The sequence below is a fragment of the Gobio gobio genome, assembly GCF_949357685.1.
Source record: "Gobio gobio genome assembly, chromosome: 14".
NCBI lineage: Eukaryota > Metazoa > Chordata > Actinopteri > Cypriniformes > Gobionidae > Gobio > Gobio gobio.
Window position 1 is genome coordinate 41,484,535 of NC_137107.1, and position 22,955 is coordinate 41,507,489.

Genomic DNA, 22,955 nt, shown 5'->3' on the forward strand with positions numbered 1-22,955 from the left:
TTTGCATACAAAATGTTATGTTACAACACTTAAATATTTTATGACTGACAAAAATGACGTATGACAACAATAATGTTTTGATTGTTGTAGTGAAATGATTAATAAGTTGTTATCATTGTGTCAAAAAGCAGAATTAAAACATTAGCTATGTTCAAGACACACTGTTAGTGTGAAAAAAATCTTATTCTGGGCTTCTAAACAATCTTTACTAGAACACTAGGCTACTGAGTGATGATTTGGTTGAATTGATCGAACCAGTGAACCATTTTCTTTGGACCAGTTCACTGAAGCGAACCGATTCGCTCAAATGAATCGGACTTCCCCACGCTCTGTCTTCTGCTCAAACGAACCTGCTGTAAGTTTGAATCCCTCCCGTCCCGTGTGTGTTTCCGGGTACTGGTTGCTTGTATTTCCCTGTCATGTGTGTTTGGTGCAAACTGAAGTTTATTCAACATATTAGATTGTGGCAACAGTTAGCGTGTGTGTGTATTCAATACCTCCTCCATGGAATGTTCTGGAACAGTGGAGAGTGTGCTGTGTTTTATGAAAATGTTCAGCACTGCTAACAGGACGATCCAGTTACTATAACAAGACATGAGCACGGATCCCATCGAACTAATATTTACATCTGATTTGATTATGTAAATTACTGCTGGGATAGACAAAGGTCTATCTTATAGGTTGTAGCCTTTTTTATAGGCTGTTTAATAAAGAGGAGGATAATTAAACATGTGCACAAAAATGAGTTATTCTATAGACCAGTCAGTGTTATCTTTTTATTCATATTTTAAATCAGTTTTTATTTGTATATTTTGTTTTCCTTCATTATTATTTTTTATTTTAGACAGTGCATTACATCCATCAACTCTGTCATAGACACACACACCTAGTACAGTACAGTTTGTGGATTAAAACAATATGCTGTTGCAAAACCATTTCCCATAAAATTTAGCTTCTTGTCATTGAAGAATGCTGGTAGGAAAAATCATGATGCCAAGAAGTGCCAAGAAGTGTTGAGAGGTGAATAGCGAGATCACCGATTATACAAGTTGCAGTTAACAAGATTAAATGGCTAATCAGGGTGTGTAATCTGAGACAGCAGATCTTCAGGGCATGTGGTCACAGAGTCATTTAGCTGTTTAAATGTGACCTGACCACAGTCGCAGCTCTGTGTCAGTGTGTGTGTGTGTGTGTGTGTGTGTGTGTGTGTATATCAGGGGTTTTCAAACTTTATGATGCCAAAGACCCCCCAAATACGATGAATATTTTATGAGGGACCCCCATCCTAAATTCCATCTATTTTTATGAAGAAAAAAAAAACATTTAAACTGTTAGATAAATTGTGTGATATTATAAATACAAAATATTGTTTCCAAACTTCATAAATTGGCTATACTTAATGTTGTACGGCAAGAAAGGAGAGAAACATTTAGAAAATAAACAGAATATTCGGTAGACTTGATCCATATTTGCTAGGATTTTTTTATTCTCTGAAATTTTCTAGGGACCCCTTAGGACCTTCTGGAGGATCCCCGGACCCCAGTTTGAAAACCCATGGTTTAAATCATGCTTTTACTGCCATTGCTTTAGTTTCAACATACTTGCATCAATGTGGAAAATATGTGGTCTATGATTATGTCAATATGAACATTTTGCTTAAAAATGACCACCATCTTCACTATCGATTAATATATGGAAAGAAGAGTTGTCATTTGATGTCACAAAAAGACTTTTTTCTTAGCTGAGCTAAGCAGCCAATCACAGTAGAGCCTCGGCTTCCCATCGTGACGTCAGAGAGTAATGGTCAAGGGAGCACATCATGTCACCACCAGCTACGGTGACAATTTTGAGCTAAACTTTGTCCCCAGAATAGATGTTGCCACACTGATGAGATACTGTGGCCTTTTACATAATGGAGGTTATCCAGAAATTTAACAAGATGTGTTGTTTTATTATTAAAGATATGGGCTATTTCTTGTGCATTCACTATTGCATTGGATTTATTTTTAGCACAATTCTCCATGAATCTGTATCGCCCTCTGTGGTCCATAACATGAATTGAAAGAATTTATTGCACAGTTAATTCTGAATTTAACTTGCTAAAACTTCCTTAGAAAGTAAGATAATGTGAAATATAAAAACTACTAAAATATAATTGCAAAGTAATGTATTTGTCACATAAGAACTAAACACACTTTGAGCATGCACACCTTTAACTCTAAAAAAAAAAGGTTCTATATTGCACCAAAAATGGTTCTTGGCTCGTAATCATAGGGGAACCTTTTTTAGTGCTATATAGCACCAATTTTGGTGCTTCAGTGGTTCTTCAGCGGTTCTTCAGAGGTTCTTCAGAGGTTCTTCAGCGGTTCTTCAGCGGTTCTTCAGAGGTTCTTCAGCGGTTCTTCAGAGGTTCTTCAGAGGTTCTTCAGAGGTTCTTCAGCGGTTCTTCAGAGGTTCTTCACCGGTTCTTTGACTAAGGTGCTATATAGCACCTCTGAAGAACCGCTGAAGAACCACTGAAGCACCAAAATTGGTGCTATATAGCACTAAAAAAGGTTCCCCTATGATTACGAGCCTTTTTTTTTAGAGTGTAGCTATATTTGCATTGCAGTGAATGTACTCTTTTGTCCACTGTCTCAGGATGTTACACTCTCAACGCGCTGCACGCAAGTAACCTTTTTTTGTCTCGGTTTAGTCTTTCCTTGATTCACTAAGTTAAGCCTTTTCTAAGTGTCTAAATGGGGATAAGCGGGATGGTTTTGCTGGAAATTGCTTTCATACATCACTCACCTTGTCATATCCGTAAACAGAGAAAAGTTGCTGACCAGAGAGAGACTGCTGGCAAAAAGAGAACACGACAGAGCTCATAATGAAACAAAAACCAACATTGGTTTGGCTTTTTGGAGATGGCGACAACTGAGTGGTTTGAACTGTTTTAAAAAGACATGGAGATGGTGTTGTTATTACTCAAAAGGTGAGTAAGTTTTTTTTAACAGATAAATTGCCATATGTAGCTCTTTAACAGAGTTCATTATTATTGTGAAGGGTCATTTCTCATTTCATTATGGGTTGTTTTGCTGGAATTTATTTTTAAGGAAGTAGGGGAGAGCGGGGCACGAAGTAACACTTTTTGACTTTCTCAGTTTGTGTAAATCCACTGGTTTAGAGTATTTATTTTCCCCCACATTAATTGCACACATGTCTAGTACAATTATGTGGTTTTGTTTCATTAATACAGTGTATACTTTTTTCTTGATTTACCCCGAAAGAATAGAAGTGAAATGTGACAACATGCCCCACACGGTGAGGGGCACATTGTAACATGACCAAATGAGAGCTTAAAGGGATAGTTCACCCAAAAACGAAATGTTTATGTTTATCTGCTTACCCCCAGGGCATCCAAGATGCTGGTGTCTTTGTTTCTTCAGCAAAACACAAATGAAGATTTTTAACTTCAACCGTTGCAGTGTGAAAGTCGTATAATGCATGTCAATGGGGATATTTTCGAGTATGAGAGCAATGAGAGTAAAAACACATAGACATACGAATCCTTATTAAACCATGTGGCTCGTGGCGACACATTGATGTCTTAAGACAAAGAAAGAAAAAAAGAGAACCCGAACAGTATTTATGTTATTTTTTTACCTCTTATCAGATAAATGTCATCTAGTATTCCCAGCGCCATAACTTCCGGCGAACAAGGTCAAAATACTGGCGCGATCAAAGATATATATACGTAGATGCCTCATTCGAACGATCCGCGCAGGCACTAATGAGGAATCTATGTATACATCTATGATCGCGCCTGTATTTTGCATGTATTTTAACTTTTTTCGCCGGAAGTGATGGCACGGGGACGGCTGATGCAGAGCCATAGAAAAAAATGAAATACATTTTTAAATATCCCTTTAAGCCCGCCCACCGACTCTATACACAATGTGATTGGCCTGACCAGAGTTTGGTTTTTCCAGCTCGCAAGCCAATGGAGAGTTGCTAGACGACCCTGGCTGCAAATTAGATTTGCTGCCGCTAGGGTGCGTCTAGATTTCTAGGCTAATAACTTGATATTTGAATAACTTAAAAATGAAAAAGTTTCATTTTCTAAGATGTTATTATTCATTCATGTTCTAGAATTATTCATAAATTCATTTGACAGTTCAATCACTTTTAGACGCCAAATCAGGCCTACCTAATGTGTATTCTATTTAGTCCCTATTAATTTCTGTTCTATCATAATATTGTTGATTATTTATTATATATTGGTTTTCTATTTAGCCTCATTTATGGTTTTAATATCCTTGCAGTATCCTACTGTCTTTCCTTCGTCACATTTAAGGGGTATTCTTATATTGTCTTTTAATTTAAAAAACAAAAGTAAAGGTATGTCATTTTTATTCTATTTAATCACATTTAAAGGGATATTTAACTGCATTATGTCCTATTGAATGTGTTCAAATGTAAGGGATATTTTATTAAAAAAACGATAATGTTCCTATTTAATTCGATTTTTAAATCTTATTTTATTCCAATCAGTCGTATTTAAAGGGACAGTATTGTTTTTTTTCTGTCGGAAGTGTAAATCAGGGTCTCTTCCCCTTTAAGGCGCTTTGTGGAGTCACAGAGAGGCCGAATCTCCAGCTGATCGTCAGTGATCCTCGTTCTCGCACCTTCTCATCCTTTGGGAGAATCAAACATCTGTCTAAATATCGCGCAGATGTCAGAGCTGGTATTCAAAGCGTCTTTGGTCGTGTCGCATCTCGTCGCGCGAGGATGATGCCTGGAGCTCGCGCGTCTCTGGATGCAGCGAGTGCAAATGGATGCGTGTGCGCGCGTGTCCTTGAGTTGAGCACCAGCAGCATGGGATGTTAGTCCATCGCACGGCCGATTGCGTCTTGAAACGAAAGCACAAGGCGATAAAATAATACGAGTAAATGATTATTTTTGCTCTTTGTTGTGCTGGAGAACACAGCTGGCGTGTCGTCTGCAAAGGAGAAAACGACATGAGAAAGTGACGGCGTGTTTGGAGAGCAATCTGTATTTGTGTTGCGCATCATCTGTGAAGATGCCGAGGAGTTTACGCAGGCTGGTGCACCTGGTGCTCTTCTGTCCCTTATCTAAGGGGTTACAGGTAACTTTCTTCACTCGAATGACAATGTTTGGGAGTAATGTTCCAACGGAAATCGTATAGTGAAATTGTGTGACCGTGATTTTGAGAATGGCACCATGGTAATATGGTTCCTGGGCATTGCATTAGCATGAATACTGTGTAAAAACCACGAGACATGAATGTGGAAGTCATTCAGCACCATGATAAGGTTACACTTTTTCACACATATCTCATGGCCGATTAAATTCTGAAAGTCAATTTCTGTTAGCTATTCAATATTTTTGCCCAGGAAAATATATAGACCTATGTTGACATTGTGTGACACCATGTCCCAGTTATAGGGAGGAACCTGCCATTAAATAACCTATTTTAGGCTTTTCAGCAAAGTAAATAAAATGCAAATATTCACACGAAACAGCAAATATGCTAAAGGAACCATATAAACACATAAAATAATTGCTGGTAATAAAAACTAACTTTTGCGTAATTATACTTCTTAAAGTTACTGAAGTAAAGTCCCAGTGTGCAACTATCACCCCTATTCTTTCATTTAGCATGGTATGACCATTTGATACCATCACTGAACCTCATGATTTATATTTATTGCATTCTTCATTTGTGCTTTAAAAGACAGGGTACATAAATCATAATCTGTCATTTTAAATGTTGCAGTTAAACACTGCTTTCCTTATCTTTAGCTAATCACATAAGCACATATACACACGACCGGTGCTTAATGCACACAGTATGCTGACAGTATTTCTGTAGATCTGCACTAAGAGCCCTTTTTCATAAGTGCACTCACCGTAAGTGCACACGGTGACCGTTTGAGACCGTGTAGGTCAACTCTGTCAGATTCATCGCCGAACCCTGCGCTGAAAGATGGCGCAGATGACAAACGCATTTTTTCCCCTCTCTTGTACAAGAGAATGAAAACAGCAGTGATTCAACCTGAAGTTAAACAAAAGCACTATTCCTCAAATTAAACAGTCCTGAAAATTCTCTCATTATTTACTCACTGTCACGCGTGGAACACAAAATGAAAAATGAAAGAGTTTTATTGGTATTTTTGTTCCATGCAATAACAATGGATGGGAACTGAGGCTTTCAGACTTCAAGAATGAGGCAAAAGCTTAATAAAATATAAAAGTGATCCTTATGCTATATTCCAAGTCTTTTGAAGCCATGTATTAGTTTTGTGTGAGGAGCAGACTATTAATTTGGTAACATTTTATTTTACAATGTCCTTTTTACACGTTACATGTAGTTACTATAGTAATAACTAGGGCTGCAACAAACAATTATTTTAATAATCAATTAATCTGTCGATTATTTCTTCGATTAATCGCTGAATCTGATTTTTTTTATATATAAAGAAATACTTATCAGAAAACTTAACAGGATGTTAGAACTTGTTCTCTGCTCTACACTCAGACGCACACATTCACAAACAAAATGATGGGTTTAGTTAAATTGTAATGCATTAAGAATTTCTCTAAAAATGTCCAAACCCATTATATACTCCTGGAGAAAACATCTACTGTATTAACCTATTAATATGAATGATATTAAATCCAGACACAGATTAAACTCCTGTGACATATTAAAAAATGTTATGTAACAATTAAATAAAACTACTCCTCCTAAAGAAGAACACAATGTCTTATTTTCAATGAATGATAGGCATTCTTTATAACAACTTGCATGCCACATTCATTATAGATTAAATATGGATTAAATAATTAATGTATAATAAATATAATGAATCCTTATTAAAACTAAAGAGGTGATTTTCTCTGTCTTTTGTTGTTTGATTAATATTAAGAGCACAAATGGAAGCAGGTTAATGGACTGCTGTCACTTTAAGACTGAATGCTGACCGAAAATGACAATAGATATTAGTCATAGTTTTTGTCATTCAAAGCTTGTTTTGATTTTTCGTCTCGTTTTTGTCTGTGAAAACTGTTGTTGATTAAAATACTGACAAATTATTTGTTAACGAAATTAGCATAGCAACAGATTGAAAAATGAATGGGCCAAAAAAGGCAAGTGAATAAAAACGTGTCTTTAGTCTTGCAAACTATACCACCCCTGCTTTACTACCGTTATTAACAAGCTAACGCTAATTTGTCATGCTTGTCAAGCTGGATAACGAGTAAACAAGCACCAGAAGAGCTACTGGAGGGACGTCACGCTCGGAAACGGAACAAAAGTGGGATTTTGTAGTGACTGAAGCTGCCTTCACGTGCTATCGGAAATTTGATGATTCCGACTTCTGAAGTCCTGATTACGAGCGCAATGCATTCAAGTTTCAAAATGTGAGGGCGTTCATGTGCAATGTTTACCTAGGAAACTCGTATAGGGCTCGGACGTTGCGTTGCATTCTGGGACGTGGCGGCCATGTTGATGGCCTCGCGAATGTAAACAAACAGCAAATCGAACGAGGAGAAGAAGCAGAGTAGGGAGAAAGAAAAGATAATTCCGAGAGCACGTGAAGGCAGCATTAACGTTACCCTGCTGTTGAACTCCCTTCCTCCTCATCAAGGACTCCAAGATGTTTTCGTTTTAGGTGCTGAATCACCACCGTGGTGCTCCCATGCCATGTTGCGTCGCTTTTGCTGCAATTAACACACTTTCTCGATTTATTAATGGTGCTTTTCGACTGGTACGCTCGGCCCGGTTTGCTTTTCCGCTGTGTGGTACGCCGGGTACAGCACGGCTCGCCCGCTTCCACTCTGCTTTGCGCTCAACCGTGCTTTTTTTATACTCAAACATCTCCGCGTCTTATTGACGGGCATTATAGTCGCGCGACACAACGAATCGAATTACGAATTATTAAAAACTCTTTTAATAATCGATTTTATCGATTCGTTGTTGCAGCCCTAGTAATAACTATAGTATAGTTAGCTTATGTGTACAGTTGCGAATGCAGGTGGTCGTCACATGCACTCTGGACAGTTCTAGAATCTTTGAAAAGTGTCTGCGCTTTTTTTTTCTCCAGAAGTTATAACCGATAAAAAATATCTTTGGTATTCTTTTAAACCAAACTTACAGCTCTCTCATAACCCCCTCACACAAGCTCTTGTCAGTGTTGGGCGCTTGTTGTTGTTGTTGTTGTTGTTGTAGTCTCCGGTATTTTGTTGTTTCGTCTCTTTAGTTTTGTTTTCTACTGTAAAATAAAGTCAGGGGCCTCCCTTAGCTTGAGTGGACACGCCCCCTACTGCTGATTGGCTACAAGTGTGTTTGCTTCTCAGAAATCACTACTGCACCTTTAATTAATTGAGTTGAATTTGAGAACTCAATCCGTTCAATTTGAGAACAAATCACTCGGGCTGATATTAAGAACTAGATCAGTAGATTCATTGAAAAGATTTGACTCAAAAGAATAAATCGTTCATGCATACGATATCTCTACTTTCATGAACGTGCAGGCCGGGTGAAATTTTTCAAGAATATGGTCATATTAACACTCTTTATGATACTTTTATAGTGCTTTTGCATGCTTGTTGAAAGACCCATTCATTGTATTTGCATGGCATTTTAATTGCAATGTGACAATTACTCACATGAGGATGAGTAAATGATTACATAATGTTTATTTTTCAATGAAAAATTCAGTGCATATTTTTACATAACATTACAAATGTATTTTAAAGTGCGCCACTGACAAAACAGCATTTTTTTGGATTGCGTGTTCAGGCCTTGTTTTCAGAGAGCACACACACACACACACACACACACACACACACACACACACACACACACACACACACACACACACACACACACACACACACACACACACACACACGAGTGAATTTAGGTATCTAATAACAGTTGTCTGTATCAACAGGCAGTAATCAGATATGTGTGCTTTCACTGAGTCACACACACTCACTTTCCCACTCAAGCACAGAGAACAGTTGCTGCCTTCGGCATTCAGTGCCCTTTTACACCTGAAAACTGTCCAAGAGAAGATGTTTAATCTAGTTAGGGCACATGCTAATGACCACTAATATCTTTCTCTGTTGATTTCTCTCTCTAACTCTCTCAAAGTAGTATAAGCGACGGTTACATCTCAAGCCAACATGCCCCATTCTGATTTTCTGCTCAAATCCCAAAAGAATTTGTGAGGTTTTTCAAATGACCTTTTAAATGTGGCACATATCCTGCATAAAACACTCCACCCTGGCATATTCATCATTATATCATCATCAAGTTTCAAAATGCAATTTAAGATAATTTATTATTATATGAAGAAAAAAAACCTTTCAGTCAACATTTCACTGGTCAAAGCAAAACATTTGAGACATAATGCATCATTTTAAATGCGTTTAAAAAAATTATATATTTAAATTAATATTACATTTTGCATCTGTATTTTTTACATATTTTTATATGCAGCTTTTTGTGTAATACCATGGAAGCTTGTTTCCACGCCAGAAAAAAATATAAAAAAGGTAATTCTGACTTTATATCATGGAATTCTGAGATAAAAAGTCAGAATTGTGTGATATTAAGTCAGAATTGTGTGATATTAAGTCAGAATTGCGTGAAATTAAGTCAGAATTGTGTGATATTAAGTCAGAATTGTGTGATATTAAGTCAGAATTGTGTGATATTAAGTCAGAATTGCGAGATATTAAGACAGAATTGCGTGATATTATGACAGAATTGCGTGAAATTAAGTCAGAATTGCGAGATATTAAGACAGAATTGCGAGATATTAAGACAGAATTGCGTGATATTAAGACAGAATTGCGTGATATTAAGTCAGAATTGCGAGATGTTAAGTCAGAATTGCGAGATATTAAGACAGAATTGCGTGATATTAAGTCAGAATTGCGAGATGTTAAGTCAGAATTGCGTGATATTAAGTCAGAATTGCGAGATGTTAAGTCAGAATTGCGAGATATTAAGACAGAATTGCGTGATATTAAGTCAGAATTGCGAGATGTTAAGTCAGAATTGCGAGATGTTAAGTCAGAATTGCGTGATATTAAGTCAGAATTGTGATATATTAAGACAGAATTGCGAGATATTAAGTCAGAATTGTGATATATTAAGACAGAATTGCGAGATGTTAAGACAGAATTGCGAGATATTAAGACAGAATTGCGTGATATTAAGTCAGAATTGCGAGATGATAAGTCAGAATTGCGAGATGTTAAGTCAGAATTGCGTGATATTAAGACAGAATTGCGTGATATTAAGTCAGAATTGTGATATATTAAGACAGAATTGCGAGATATTAAGTCAGAATTGTGAGATGTTAAGTCAGAATTGCGAGATATTAAGACAGAATTGCGTGATATTAAGTCAGAATTGTGTGATATTAAGTCAGAATTGCGAGATGATAAGTCGGAATTGCGTGATATTAAGTTGGAATTGCGAGATATTAAGACAGAATTGCAGGATATTAAGACAGAATTGCGGGATATTAAGAGATAATTGCGGGATATTAAGACAGAATTGCGGGATGATAAGTCAGAATTGCGTGATATTAAGTCGGAATTGCGAGATATTAAGACAGAATTGCGGGATATTAAGACAGAATTGTGGGATATTAAGTCAGAATTGCGAGATATTATATTAAGTGCATCTGTCCGTCAAATAACGTGCTCCACGCGGCTCCGGGGTGTTAATAAAGGCCTTCTGAACGATGCATTTGTGTTAGAAAAATATCCATATTTAAAACTTTGTTACTTAAACTTTCGACCGACCGCCTTCCATGGAAAAGTGTTGAATGTTGAAAGTGAAACTCAAGATGTGTTTGTGATGTCATGACGAGCGTACCTGGTCGCGTTAGTCTTGCAATTTTTCCATATATTGAATAGGGAAGGTGGTCGATCGAAAGTTTACTTGTTAAAGTTTTAAATATGGATATTTTTCTAACACAAACGCATCGATTCGCTTCAGAAGGCCTTTATTAACACCCCAGAGCCGCGTGGAGCATGTTATTTGATGGGCAGATGCACTTTTTATGGACTTCAAAAACAGAGCAACTATGAATCCAATTCTAATGCTTGGATTAGGCTGGACTTTTGTAATATAACTCAGATTTTATTCGTCTGAAAGAAGAATGTCGTATACACCTAGGATGACTTGAGGGTGAGTAAATTATGGGCTAATTTTCATTTTTGGGTGAACTATCCCTTAAGACAGAATTGCGGGATATTAAGACAGAATTGCGAGATATTAAGACAGAATTGCGAGATATTAAGACCGAATTGCGTGATATTAAGTCAGAATTGCGAGATATTAAGACAGAATTGCGGGATATTAAGACAGAATTGCGAGATATTAAGACAGAATTGCGAGATATTAAGACCGAATTGCGTGATATTAAGTCAGAATTGTGAGATATTATATCAGGTCAGAATCGTGAGATATTAAGACAGAATCGCGAGTGATAATAGTCGCAATTGCGAGGAAAAAAACTGTCAGAATTACGTGTTTATATCTCACAATTCTGAATTTGTCACGCAATTCTGAATTTATAACTCCCAATTCTGAAAATCTCAATTGTGTGTTAAAAAGTCGCAATTATCTTTTCAAATGTTTTATCCTGTGGTGGAAACAAGCTTCCATATAATACTCCATTTAGTTATTGTGTAAATAAATTATACTAAATAATTTGTCTGTATATCATAAAATAATGACAAAGGTTGAATTAAGATTGAAATAAAAATGTCATGATGGCAAAATTCTGATATGAAAGTCCACATTTGAAAGTGGCCCAGATCGGCATTAAAATGTAATATAAACAAGAACTTATACATGTCATTTGGCACATACATAATCCATATTCATTATGAAATTAGAACAACTTTGGACTTCTGATCAGCATTTCTACTTTTACTGTAAAACATTGGAGACATTATGTACATCAATAATTTAATATTAATTTACTTATTTTTAAAATATGTTTAATGTTTACATATTTAATATTTATTGTAAAGAAAGAAAGAAATTATTATAAATTATTGCATATTATATATAGTCAAAATACGTCAAGGGTTGAGTTAAGATTTATATAATAATAATGATTTTTACCTTGCACATTGAACAATTCTGATATTTATCCAATTTATTTCCACATATGAAAGTGAAAATAAGATTGCAATAATGTAATGTAAACCAAATGTTATATATGTCATGTGAAGTATTGTTGAGTGTATATTTATGTCTCTTTCAGTCCCGTTTACCTGCAGTAAAGGTCAAGTACCTGTTGGTGGCGTGGTTTGGGATTCTGGTGGCCAGCTGGGTGATTTACATGCAGTATTCCTCTTATTCAGAGCTCTGCAGAGGACACGTCTGTACCATGCTCATCGTAAGTCACTGCATCCTCCATAATGCTTGAGTTGAGCTGGACATCCCTTCCCATGAGCACCATTGCCTGCCACTTAGGTGGAATCAACGTGGAATAGAGAGGATTTGCCACTTAAGACAGAGAGTGAGAGTCTTATGATGATTGACAAACACCTCCGTGCGATCTCATGCAGTGCATACACACAGATGGTGTAATATTTATGCTGTTCTAGTATTTGTCACTGACAGGAAGTCATTGCATGCAGAAACTGGAAAATTAAAAGGGGGAAGCGAGAAAGTTGGCAGTTCGTAATTATGCTGTTATAAAAACCACATTTAAATATTCTCAGTTTTATTGTAATAGGCTAATTATGCTGTGTGATTGAGTTTAATCTCCAATTCTGTATTCAGCCACAGGATGTAAACTATTCATATATTCTTTAGTGGACAGATCAGGATGTGCTTTGCTTTTTCAGTGCAACAAAAGTGGTCAAGCTCCAAAATGACAGAAAAAAATGTCCATACAACTTGTGCACCATAGTCTTTTAAAGCCATACAATAGTATTATGTGAGGAACAGACCTACATTTAAAGTATTAGTTGCTGAAAACCTCACATTTTGCCATGTGCTGTCCCTTTAAAAACAAATTTGCTAGTCCTTTCAGAGCCTTAAAGTGATGTAAAAGGAATATATGTCTGCACATTTATATGTGTGTGTCACTCTTATAGTCTAGACTCTTAGTGAGGCCCAGAGAAAGGAAAGCCCTTTTCAGCTCTTGTTTTGCAACATGCGTGATGACAGCCACTTTTGATAGATATCAGAAATGAAAACGAGAAGGAAGAGAGAGCAGGAGAAGTAACACGCTGCCTTTAGACTGATCTGTGCATTTGTGGGTCATTATCTGGCCAAGCACCAATCCATCATAACGTCATGATCCCCGCTGTCCTCTAACTGGCAGGTTTGTCCTCCAGGTGCTCGCACAAGACTGTTAAATGGAGAACAGTTGGCAAGATTACTGTGTATAGCATTTGTGGTTATGCCTGTCCTTTTCCTGTGTGTGTTTTAGTGTGATCATTACCGCAGAGGCATCATCTCGGGGTCAGTGTGCAAGTCTCTCTGCGAGGAGAAAACGTTGTCTTTTCAACACTGTCTTTCAACGTCACCAACGCACCAGGTGAACTAACACACGGATGATCCCTAAAAAAATAACATTTTAATGAAAAACTAAAGAAAATAAATAAGAAATGATCATTTCATTTTTTTTGCATTACATTTTTTTTTTCAAAACAAAAAAGCACATTTTCCTCCCAAATTCCCATTGCATCTAGACATTTTACATTTTATATTTACCATTTTTTTTATTTAATATGCATTATTCTCAATACTGATTTTCCTATACTGCTATATGTATTTTTTTTACTGTACTTTTATGTATTAAATTATTGTTTATTTGATTTTATTAAAAAATTATTTCATTATTTATAATTAATTTTTTCTTTTCATTTAGTTTTTTGTCACAATGTGAAAAAAAAAGGTCCTAAATAGGCCTTTATATACAATAATCGATGATTCTTAAAAAAATATATGTTCAGGTCACATTTTAATATGCATTATTCTCAATGGGGATTTTCCTAAACTGCAATATCTTACTTTTTGTACTCTATTATAATTTTTTTTAAATATAGTTAATTCTTTTATTTGATTTATTTAAAAAATATATATATTATATTATATATATATTAATATATATATTTTTTCATTTTCACAATGTGAAAAAAATTAATTATGTGAAAAAAATTAAGTCCTAAATAGGCATGTATATACAATTATGGATGATTCTTACAAAATATGTTTTTAATGAAGAAAAATAAATAAATAAATTACATTTTGCATTTAGTAAAATGTAAATTTCCTGGTAATGTACTCACCCCAATGCCATCCAAGATGTTCATGTCTTTCTTTCTTCAGGGTATTTCATCATATACTGCTTTTCAATTGCAACCAAAATGCTGAAGGTCCAAATCAATGCCGTTTCAAAGCGTTTCGATGGGTTCCAGAGGCTCTGCGTAATCCCAGATGAAGAATAGGGTCTTATCTAGCGAAATCATCATTTAAAAAAATAAAAATAAAATGAATATACTTTTTAACCTAAATTGTTCATCGTGTGCAGCTCTGTGAGGTAAGACCCTATTCTTCATCTGGGATTACGCAGAGCCTCTGGAGCCCATCGAAGCGCTTTGAAACTGCATTGATTTGGACCTTCAGCATTTTGGTTGCAATTGAAAAGCATTATATAATGAAATAGCCTGAAGAAAGAAAGACATGAACATCTTGGATTACATTGGGGTGAGTAAATTATCAGGAAATGTTCATTTTGGGGTGAACTAATCCTTTAATATATATGTGTGTGTTGCAGGTGTACAGTGCTGTATGGAAGGAGAAAGCCGTGTTGGTGAAGTGTGGTATTGAAGAGAGCATGAGAGGAGAAACCGGTCCTGACAGTCCACTATGGCATGACAACAACCTCTATGATAAACCCACCCGTGGAACATCCATGGATGAATTCAGAGCGATGCTGCATTCTTTCCTTAAGGTTTCTTCATCTACTACACATCCTTTATTGTCAATTTTTAACATTTAAAGCTAATATCACTGTAAATCAGACCTGCAGTTGACAAAGAAACAAGTTTTATGCTCATAACCCCGGTTTCACAGACAAGGCTTAGGCTAGTCCCAGACTAAAATTAAAATATCCAAAAACCACTAGAACAATGTTATATATTTTGTTGACATGCGTACTTGCATTATCCCAAACGTTTCCAACAATGTTTAAATCCAGAGAAATCAGTCATTTTAACCAGGACACGGACCGTGTCATTGCGTCGCCTATCAATGACATCATATCCATGTTTCCCTCGATTTCCGGTTTCACTCTAGTAGAAACCATGGAATCACCAAAGACACTTTAATATATGATGTGTTTTATTAGACAGGTGAGCAACTGTTTGGAGACATTCATCGACAAAAAAAAACGAATCATTGTAATATAGCTCAACACAGTTAGTTTTATTGTTTAATATGCTTGTTTTCTTCATTTACCACAAGTATGTTTTTATCATGCCTCAGAGACAACACTAGTTTGTCAAGTGGCTAACATAGCATAATCAGAGAGAACTTTGAAAAATAATTGTCATTTAGCAACATGTCATCCAGTTTTTATTAATATTATATTCTAACATCGATCTAGTTTACTGCAAAGTGCAACAAGCCTCTCATACCAGCCACCGAGCACAGAGTAACGTTATAACTTAACTTTCAACACATATATTTAGAATGATTATTTTATCATTGTCATTAGCAATCGCTCCAGCTGCCTCGTTCCGCTCCCACAGCTCTCGGCCCGCCCTGCTTCATACTACAGTAACGTTAATACATTAAACTTTAATACATTAGCTCATCCTGTTGAGGTGAAGACGACAACTCTCATGATTCCACGCTCAATCACAGCGTCATCAAGCTACACTTTTGTTTTGAATAAGCGACCTCTAGTGGCGAAAATTACATATTGTGCCTTTAAAAAATAACATTTTAATACATGATAAGCAAAAAATGTAAGTGGTGACATAAATGAATCGTTAAATAAGTCAATTTTGTTTGGTTCTCTAACATGAATTGAACTTACACCTCCAATGCCATCTTTGTAAATTTTAAGTTTAACATTTATTGCCATGATTTTCAATGTTGAATAAGGGAAATTACCAGTCAAATGATCATGAATATGTGAAGAATATTCGCTATATCAGGGTTTTTCCGTTGTCAAAAATGGTCTTCGTGGTGACTGACAGACATGGTCATCCACACACACACACACACACACACACACACAGTAAAAAGTACCCTACCCACATGATCTGCAAGTGCAATACTGACAATACATTTTAAATAGATTCAAAGAAACAGTTAGTAATTTTTCTTATTTTGATACCTTGATGTGTGTTTTTCTTCCTCATTTTTTACACTATTTACAGATAATTGTTTTGGTATATAATCATATCAAAATAAAAAAAGGAACAAATAGCCTAATTTTCTGCCATATACAATTTAATACAATTATCGGCTAGCTAATAACATCTTTGTTCTGGTTTCACCTCACTCCAGTCTAAATGCTTTTAGGTTATTTATTTTACTACACATTGTCAACAGAAATAAGCTGAAATGCTGTGGATAATTAAAACTAATTCTTACTATCCACTCTTGCTAAATTGTGTAAGCACACTTGTGTTCTCATTTCAGATGTGTTCTGAGTAAATGAATAAACTGATTCATGAGTTCAGTGTTGGACAGATCAGTTGTTTTAAATGACGTTAAAATGACTCGGTTCAAAGGAGTCATTAGGTCGCGAATCGGACATTAGCGGACGCGTTGTGTGCGAATCCCGTCTGTTAGAACATCGCGAAAGATTTGTCAACACACAGAAAACACTGGATATAATTTGTTTCCTGTTAATTGAAAGTATGCTTTATGTCAGCTGATCAGAGAAGAGTCAACGTTTTTTTTGCGCAATTCACACCCAGCGGTAATTCAAGGAAAAAAATTTCCGAATGCGCCACGTGCAACATGGATTCGGTCTTCCGACCTTTTGATTTTGATTAACGTAATATGTGAAATATTAGAAAGCTAAGACAGTGCTTATTTTGAAGACAGAGAGTGCGTGCGGGGGAGGAGCTCTCTGCTCCTTCTCTCTGTCACTCATATGCGGCCTATCACAAGCACAGCAGTCGTCTACATCACTCATAAATCACAATAACTGATCAAAAGGCTTTGGCGGGACAAAAATTCTTTATGTAGGAAAAACCTTGTATATCACCCAGCCCTAATTGTGACTGATATTTGAGATGTTCATATCCTGCAGAGCAAAGCAAAAACAGAGCTAAAGACAGTCTAACCGTCTCTAAGCTTCCGGCTATTCCTCAATCTCCTGTAGGAGGGTGAAAATGGAGAGAGAGAGAGCAGGGGAGGGAGTGGGGTAACAGGGAAGAGAAGCCAAAAATAACTGAAGGAGCTTGAAAAGGTCACAGCTAGAACAATACACTCACTTTCAGTGTCACAGGGGAGAACAACAAACATACACACACTTAAACACAACCCACACGAAATGCTGTAAATGGCCATGCACACTTCAGTATACACGCATACATGTGTACTTGATAAAGACTGTATTTTAAGAATTTTGTGTTTTTTAGTCCATGTCTGTTAATGTTGAGAAGGCTAATCTGTTTGTTAGTGTACTTTTTTTTCTCCTAGGAAAACAATCCAATGATCTCGTACAGATAAACAGATTTTTCTTCAGTAAAATGAATACTTCCCCTACTCCTAAATTATAAATACCACCCACCCACCTCTGACTAGAAATAGAAAGTAGTAAATCATAGGTCATGGCTGTGACAAGATAAAGGTTATTGTTTCTCCTTCTCCCATTCCTTCACAGGACAGCGTTGGAGAGCAGTCGTCTCTTGGCACCCTTGTGACCCGTGTGATCTCCCTTGCTGACGTCAACGGCGATGGCAAAGTTTCATTAGCAGAGGCGAAATCCATGTGGGCTTTGCTTCAGATCAATGAGTTTGTTTTGATGGTGGCACTGCAGGATAAAGAACACGCTCCTCACCTGCTGGGCTTCTGTGGAGACCTTTACGTGACTGAACACGTCGCACACAGCGCCCTCTTCAGGCTGGAGGTTCCTGGCTGGCTGCAGCCAGTATTTCCTGAGGCGCTGGGTGTCGCTCTTAACCAGTGGCTCGCTCCCGCATGGCCCCGCAGGGCTCGGATAACCATCGGCCTGCTGGAGTTCGTGGAGGAGGTGTTCCACGGCGTTTACGGAAGCTTCTACATATGTGACGCAAGCCCGAGACGGGTTGGCTACAATGCAAAATATGACTTCAAAATGGCAGACCTTCAGAGCGTAGCATCGGAGGCAACCGTCAAGGGGTTCCTGCGAGGGAGAACTTGCGAGGCAAATGCCGACTGCACTTACGGGCGAGATTGTACCGCGACGTGCGACCGATTGGCAAGGCAGTGCAATGTGGAGGTGGTGCAGCCCAATTTGGCCAAGGTGTGCGCGCTACTGCAAGACTTCCTGCTCTTCGGAGCGCCGTCAGACCTGAGGGAGGACCTGGAGAAACAGCTACGTACCTGTGTGACTCTCAGCGGACTTGCCTCGCAGATGGAGGTGCATCATTCCCTTGTTCTGAACAACCTCAAAACACTTCTGTGGAAGAAGATCTCGAATACCAAGTACTCTTGAGACCAACATAGGGATGATCGAGAGAAAGTCCACGAAGAGCAGGAGAATGGGAGACTTCCTGAGAGCGAAAGTGGGGTCAGCACAACAGCCTCTGAATGGGCCAACAGAATAGCGGAACTCTGCCAGCCACTACGGACTTAAAATCTGTCGAACGTCAATCGTCTTTAAGAGAGAATATAGTGTATGCTCAGAAAGGGCGTACACTACATCCCCACCCACTATTTTAATCAAGCGACTCGACCATTTAATCCTATAGAAACGCCTTCAGAAGCTTTTTCCCCCTTTGCTCGAAAGTTCTACGGTGAAGTTAGACTGTCCAATTAGGAACAAAGACAATTGGAGGACATTTATTTGACAGTGCAACACCTTCCAAAATATTTCTTTGAGTCCGGCTTGGTCAACTTATGTTTAAGGATCTGGGCTGCAAGCACAATGTTAGTAGGGTCAATTCCAAGTAACCCAAGGAAAGGAGAGTTTCCGAGACAAGGTCTTGCTCTACATCCCCACCCTCTAGTTTACCTGATCCCCTTTGAAAACCCTTTAACGCTTTACAAAAACCATCGGAAGTGTCTCTGTCCTTTGGTTGAAATTTCCATGGAGTTAGAGTCTAATTAGGAACAAAGACAACTTGAGGACTTTCTTTGACCATGCAAAACCCCTTCCCAAATGAAACCGTGAGTCCTGCTTGGTGGACTTTTGCTTAAGGATTGGGGCTGCAAGTACAAAGATAAAAGGTCGATTCCAAGAAGTAGTAACCCAAGGAAAGAGTTTGCAAGAGGACGGTCTGGCTCTACAACTGATATAACCTTGAGCAAGACAAGCAACCTTTGGTTGCAAACATTTTTGTGAGTTGCTTCTTGAAGAGTAAACTACTGTACATCCACACCTGTTTTGACTTTCAACATGGACGGAGAGAGATCTTTAGCAATGTTTGGAAGCACCCTTAATTTTGAAGTCAGGAAATGTCAGGACCCTACGCCAAAACCTGCAACATAACCAAGACGTCAACACTGGAATATGGAGTATGCTTAAAGGAATGAGTAAATGTGTTATATATGTCTGTTTACAGAGTGTATGGTGTGTTAGTGTGTGTGCTTGTTCTAGGAGGATGCTAGCTCTCATGTTGTGGTTTCACAGGAAGGATGTTCCTTTTCTGTGCGGTCTGAAGCGTTTGTGATGGCTTTTGTTATTCTTGAACTGTGTTTCTCAGGGTATGTGGGTTTATGTCTGTGTTTGGAAAATGATTACCTTTAAAGGGATAGTTCACAAAAAAATTAAACATTCTGTCATCATTTATTCACCGTCATGTTGTTCCTAACCTGTATGAGTTTCTTTCTTCTGTTCAACGCAAAATTAGATATTTTAAAGAATGTTAGACAGTTGACAGTAGCCATTGACTTTCCATAGTATTTTTTTCCTACCATGGAAGGCAATGGCTGTGTCCGAAAACTGGAAACTGCTGCCTTCGGAGGACACATTTCAAGGTAGAAAGGCATAAAGGCACATCTGAAACCAATGTTAGCTTCACTTCCTGTCTTCTGAGAGAACTTCATCTGATCAATTTTTGAAGGCAGCATCGATTTATCCTTCTCTGCCTTTGATATCCCACAATACATTCCATTTAGTGACAGTTGAGCTAGAAAAAGAAAGATGGCATCTGAAAGTTGCGGATGCTGGTCAGTTTGTGTGTAATTGGACACTTTTGATGTAATTTCTAGCAAGAAAGTATTATTGTAGTAATTCAATATTTGTTTAGTTCTCTCCAAATCCTGCTTTATTTTACTGTAGATCATGAAACTGTTACACTGCCTCAGAAGTCTGTCCGAAATCAGTTTTGTGAGGTGCCTTTGTGCGCTTACGCTTACGCTGTCTTACAAGTCATTTCCTGATAAGGCAGGAAGGCAACCAGTCACTGCCTAGGTTTTCTGATGCAGTCAATGGCTACTGTCATCTTTGATAACCATCATTCTTTAAAATATCTTCTTTTGTGCTTAACAGAACAAAGAAACTCATACAGGTTTGGAACAAACATGAGGGCGAGTAAATTATTACATATTTATTTTTGGGTGAACTATCCCTTTAACTTTAAACACAGAATTATGGTGTTAAAAAGAAAGCGCACAGTTTGAGGAATCACGGTCTAGTGACTGTATGTGCAGGTATATAAAACATATTTGCATATAAAAAGTGCGTGTGCATACTGTAAACACTACTTGACTCACAGTAGCCACTTTTATAAACATCTCGCATCTCATTAATACTAAACAAGCGCACATTTCACGGATAACCAACAGGAAGTACATCTCTCATGAGTATTTACGTTAAAGGTCCCATGGCATGGCATTTTTCTATTATTTTATAGTGTTTTCTGAGGTGTACTTATATTATTAGTATGATTTTTACATCATAAAATGTCATAATTTAGAAATAAAAGGCATTTTGTCTATACTTATGTTTGCCCTCTGGCTGAATGCCCTGCTTCAAGAGGCGTGTCTGCTGTGAGACTTCAGTAAAAACGCCCACTGTTGTGATTGGCTAACATCTTTGCATTTTAAATGAGCGGAGGGGGCGTGGTTTAACGAGGCACGAGCAGGCACGAGTCTGCCAGAGAGACGGATGGACCTGTGTTCACTTCTCATCAGTTCTCTCAGCATGTCTCAGTTCAGGGTGAACTGTTGTAGTTACTAGCATATACTTCAGGTTATTAGTTTATTTCTAGTCGGAGGGGCTGTCACTCATGTCAGAAAGTTAGTAACTTTAGTAAATTATGGATCAGCGCTGACTCGAGACGCGAACCGTTTAGAACGATTCAGTCCGATTTGGTGAACTGGTTCGGTTCACTAAAAAGAACCGATTCAAAAGAATGATTCGTTCGCGAACCGGACATCACGGACCAGAGACGAAGCGATTGCTAACAAAGTTATTTATAGTAACTACTGAGTTATGAGAGCACTGTCAGTCAGCGCGAGTTTATTGTGTTTGTATCTGAGAGTTCTGAATAAACACAAGTCCCAGTCACACCGAGTCCTCTTCATCATTATTACCAACTTTGTAACACATGCAATGTACCATTACAGCGAGATGAACGAGTTAGTAAGTGTTGAGTATAGCATTATTTCTAGATATGTTCCAATCATATGAATAGCGTCATTGACGCGCATTGAGTAACGTTACACAGCGCAAACAAAGACACAACAGCTGTAATCGAATGTAATCCAGTTTATTGTGGGGGAAGCTTGCTAGCCTAGCCGGATACCCTCACGCTTACCCCCCTTCTGCTTAATCTCACGCCGCGTTTGGTGCCTCCGCTGTGGGCCAGATGCAGTACTGGGGTCGGGGATGTTGGAGGCCGAGCTTCGGCGTGCGTGAAGTTTATCTCTAAAGATGTGACTGCTGATGTTAAACAGAAAAGACTGTATGCACATTTTAGAACAGATAGACGCGACAAGGACGTACAAAAACACTGACTCACAAGATAGAAAACACGAAAACACCTTCTGTCGGGAGAGAGAGAAGCCGCTGCGTGTCCACAAATAATAAATAATAAGCTACACATAAGAAATCAATGATCACAGATCAGAAGGAACTGAAGAAAGACTTCTGTTTTCATTTGTACATCCAAACACTGAGAAACTGCCAGTGTTCACTCGTTCACAAGTAACGTTAATGATCTCGAGTGTTTGCATGGGTGTGGCAGATTCTCTGGGCGGAGGAAAGGGAGGAAACTGTTCCTGCTTGGACGTCAAACCAGGAGACTTCAGGATTGGCTAGTCTGGCCTGTCATTTTCTCAAAGGCAGAGAGAGACAGCCAGAACTCGGGTTTACACCGATCAACATTTCTATCCACTTGGGGACAATATTCAGGCTAGGGGAACTCATATTAATGTTGAAATGCCTCATAAAATGAAAATTTCATGCCATGGGACCTTTAAGGATCATATGACCCAGCGCACATTTACAAACTTCCGTTTTCTTTTTCTTTTCAAGATCAATCAGGGGACTTTGTGGGAACAATCCTATGCGAGAGAGGACGATGTCTTCTAGTGTGTGCTAGGCTTTTCATGTCGTTGAATGAAGTGATTGTATGTACTATTAAGTCATGTTTCTTATTTTATTCTGTGTCTCTGTATGGAGAGCAGCACAATTAGCATCTGGCCTTGTTCAGGCTCCTAAATACTTATTTATTTTACCTCCATCATTCTGTTCAACTATTATTCAGTGATTAGTAAATGTTTG

General features: G+C 37.8%; 2 protein-coding genes across 2 annotated transcripts in view; both read left to right on the forward strand.

Moving 5' to 3' along the window:
- Positions 1 to 22,955, forward strand: part of LOC307137960 (uncharacterized protein) — a 213,326-nt gene that overhangs the window by 107,470 nt on the left and 82,901 nt on the right. The gene's annotated exons all lie outside the window — the stretch shown is intronic.
- dipk1b (divergent protein kinase domain 1B) lies at positions 2,899 to 22,954 on the forward strand. Its single transcript, XM_079835179.1, has 6 exons — positions 2,899 to 2,974; positions 4,963 to 5,128; positions 12,306 to 12,440; positions 13,485 to 13,592; positions 14,835 to 15,011; positions 17,907 to 22,954. The coding sequence occupies exons 1-6, from the start codon at positions 2,946 to 2,948 to the stop codon at positions 18,717 to 18,719; spliced, it is 1,428 nt and encodes a 475-aa protein (XP_079691305.1). The 5' UTR covers positions 2,899 to 2,945; the 3' UTR covers positions 18,720 to 22,954.

Bases quoted from the DNA above. Each gene is read 5' to 3' on its own strand.
- dipk1b (XM_079835179.1), top strand. From the start codon at position 2,946: ATGGAGATGGTGTTGTTATTACTCAAAAG. The intron at 2,975-4,962 runs GTGAGTAAGTTT...GTTGTGCTGGAG, and splicing joins GTGTTGTTATTACTCAAAAG to AACACAGCTGGCGTGTCGTC. The intron at 15,012-17,906 runs GTTTCTTCATCT...ATTCCTTCACAG, and splicing joins TGCTGCATTCTTTCCTTAAG to GACAGCGTTGGAGAGCAGTC.